The sequence below is a fragment of the Olea europaea genome, chromosome 11, assembly GCF_002742605.1.
Source record: "Olea europaea var. sylvestris chromosome 11, O_europaea_v1, whole genome shotgun sequence".
Classification (NCBI taxonomy): domain Eukaryota; kingdom Viridiplantae; phylum Streptophyta; class Magnoliopsida; order Lamiales; family Oleaceae; genus Olea; species Olea europaea.
In genome coordinates this window covers 4,014,050-4,017,344 of record NC_036247.1, presented here as the reverse complement: position 1 = coordinate 4,017,344, position 3,295 = coordinate 4,014,050, and the positions used below count along the sequence as shown (strand labels likewise).

The 3,295-nt window shown below is 28.9% G+C and overlaps 1 protein-coding gene across 1 annotated transcript; it reads right to left on the bottom strand.

Annotated features, from left to right (window-relative positions):
- Positions 1 to 866: 866 nt before the first annotated feature.
- Positions 867 to 1,346, bottom strand: LOC111404343. The gene is made up of 2 exons (XM_023033161.1): positions 1,034 to 1,346; positions 867 to 958 (listed from the first exon to the last, which is right to left on the bottom strand). The coding sequence occupies exons 1-2, from the start codon at positions 1,344 to 1,346 to the stop codon at positions 867 to 869; spliced, it is 405 nt and encodes a 134-aa protein (XP_022888929.1).
- Positions 1,347 to 3,295: the final 1,949 nt, after the last annotated feature.

The following is a 3,295-nucleotide window of genomic DNA, read 5'->3' as shown; positions in this document are numbered from 1 at the left end:
CCCTCAAGTGAAATACATGGAATTTTAGGTAAAAAATACTTATTTTCCATGATATTCATCATATCCAATTTCAACTAAAATAACATTTTGTTTAAATTCAAAACAAATAAGTCTAGCTCCATTGCACAAACCTTCCGAATGATTAATATTTCTCAACAACATAACATGACAGTTTTTTTTAGAACAAGTTCATGTAGAAGTATACCGTTTGGAGTTAAACTATTCAAAAAATCTTTATGAATAAATCCTTCCATTTTATCAATCACTTCATCAAAACTGAAATATGCAAATGTATCTCCTGAAATTTGTTTAACTAACATATTGTTTATCATATCTACATATTCATTTTTTGGAGTTAAAATAATTCTATTCATCATAGTATTTAAATTATCACTATAAGTGCGAAAATTTGGAAACACAATGCTGATCAACTTTTTCAATGATTTATTTTCATCTTCAAAATCTATGACAATATCTAAAGGAAGCTTAATTATGCGACATGTATGCTCATTTTTACTTTCGTTTCCAATTTTGAGTAAATATTCACAAAAGGAAGGATCCAATCTAGCTATCATATTTTGAATTAGTGGTAGTTGTCTAAAGTATTGTCGCAAATATGAAAATACTAAACTTTCTTTCATAATATCATCTTTTGTTCCTTTCTGTACCACTGGCAAGATTTGATGAAAATCCCCTCCACACACAATGACCTTTCCACCAAATGACAATTCACATTCAATAATATCTTTTAACATTTTATCCAAAATTTCAAAAGCATATTTATTAATCATTGGTGTTTCATCCCACACAATTAGCTTCGTCATTTTTAAAAGCTAATTAAGTGCAGATTGTTTATTTATCGAACATCACATATCAAGACTTGTTTGAAGATGAATTTTAAAACGCGAATGACCAGTTCTTCCACCATGTAATAAAGAAGCAGCTACTCCAGATGATGCTATTACCAATGCAATTAGTTGTCTACATCATACTGTAGCAAGCAATGCTTTGTACAAATAAGTTTTACCAGTACCTCCTGGACTATCGATAAAAAAAAGTCCATTTCTATCGTTGAAAATACAATCTAAAGTAGTATCATAAGCAAATTGTTGTTCTTTTTTTAAACTCTTTGTAAAATGCACGTCAGACTCAACACTAACATTTGTACTTTCTTCTAAAATCATATTTGCTAACATGTCGGCGTCATCTACAGTAATGTCGAAATCTGTGAAGCAAAAATCATTTACACTTTTACCAATAACTTCTAAGAATGAATATATACAACGTAATGCTCTAATCTTAGTATCATACTTTGTCTGACTTGTATGTAAAAAATCTTCTTTCATGTAAGTTTTAATTTAATTCATAAATTTCTAGGATTTGTAGGGATACAAAAAATCAGTACATTAGTAAAAAGTCGATGGAGTGATATAGGCATTTGATAAGAAATTGCCTCAATTAAACACATGTCAGAATAATTATTTCCACTTATTAGACCATGTAAGAATGCAGCCTAGCGATATGTAGGTGCTACAACACCATTAACTGTTTTTAAATTTTCAAAAGATTTTGGTCCTTTAATATGATTCAATAAAACTCTTAAAAAGTATCTCTCACCCTCAGATGGATTAGTAGCAACTATTCTACCAATAACATTTTACTTTTTTTAGTATTCCAAACTCACAAATATGTATGTTATACAATTCATCAGAAATATTCATTCGAAAAAATTTAGTTAACATTGTTTGTTGGATAAAGTCTTTATTTATAACTTCTGATAAATCATCAGTTTCATTATAGGTAACTAATTGAGAATTTTCAACATGTAACTGCAAAAAAATTACAGAAGGAGATATGTCAAATAAATCAAAACTAAAAATTCTTCAAACAGCTTCTGGCGCAAATATCCATCTAACAGTTTGGTAATTTGAAATTTTATCAATACAATATTCATTAGTTTCTTTATTCACAGCAAAATTAACATGGTCACGTCCTTTGTATACATATTTATATAAATATTTCACAACTTTAACAGAAGAATATATTTCTACATTAATATGACAATCATATTTAGCTGAAATATACGGATTGTATGGTACAACTCATCTATTGTCTAGTATGCATTGTCTTGCTCTAACAGTAACTCCATCATTACGACGTTTGTAAAGCGGATAAGAATCATTACTTAATTAAGTATGTAAAATATATTCTTTTGGATATTTATTTTTACAAGTATGGTTGTTTTCCATGCAAATATTTGTAGGATTTAATTGTCCACAAGGACCATGCATCGTATGTTTGATCATAGTAGCATGTAGGTAAGAATTTTTCTTTTTATCTGGTATTTCACACGAAACAATTTCATCAAGTTGCATAGAATTAAAAATCTTAAAATTTGGTTTAAATATAAGAAGAAAATGAATTGAATCCATATATCTTTTAGTTAAATTTCTAGGACCTCCAATAAACCCTGTGGGTAACACTATTGATTTACCAATCTTATAGCCTCTATTATCACCACTTTGTACACCATCTATAATTCCTTGGTAAAGTTCCGCTCTTATAATCTTTTGATTATTTTGAAAATAATCCAATCTTGCAGTTTCAATTTTAACATGCATATCTACTATATATTGTTGCAGAAGTTTGCCTGTATGAAGAATTATAAACTTATCTGAAAGCCTCACTTGAAGTTTGTAGCAATAATATTCGTGACAGGATACATTCATTCGCTTCTTCGTTTTTGTCAAAATTGAAAAGAAATATGAAGAAAAAATTTGAAAAGGAGAATATAATTACATACTCTTTTATTATGTATAAAACGATTTCACAGATGATAAAACTTACCACATTCTTCCATTTCGAAAAGTTGTTTAGCGGAGTAAATGTTATTAATTTGTGTAAAATTTTCATCCATGAGTTAAGAAATATTCAAATTGACTTTTTGGATACCTTCATGCCATCCAGGTTATCCATAGGCAAATATTAATGGATACTGTAGTGGATCATAGCAGCCATAATAGTAGTTTACTTTATGTGTAATGTTAGAATGTCCATAAATTAATATTTCACGATTTTAAAGGCTTGCAAATGGGTCTTCGTCAGCCCAAACTGCAACTACTTGTTCACACGATGACATATTATACAGTCTTTGGTCAAGACCTGGATCACACCTAAGCATAATATGACATGAACCAAAATCACAAATTTCACTTAATGATCGAAAAAACGACAATATAGATTTATCTTTAAGACATCTATCAATTTTCTCAAAGTTGTTTCACATAACCTATCA

Bases quoted from the DNA above. Each gene is read 5' to 3' on its own strand.
- LOC111404343 (XM_023033161.1), bottom strand. From the start codon at position 1,346: ATGAAAGAAGATTTTTTACATACAAGTCAGACAAAGTATGATACTAAG. The intron at 959-1,033 runs GTACTGGTAAAA...CATTGGTAATAG, and splicing joins TTTTATCGATAGTCCAGGAG to CATCATCTGGAGTAGCTGCT.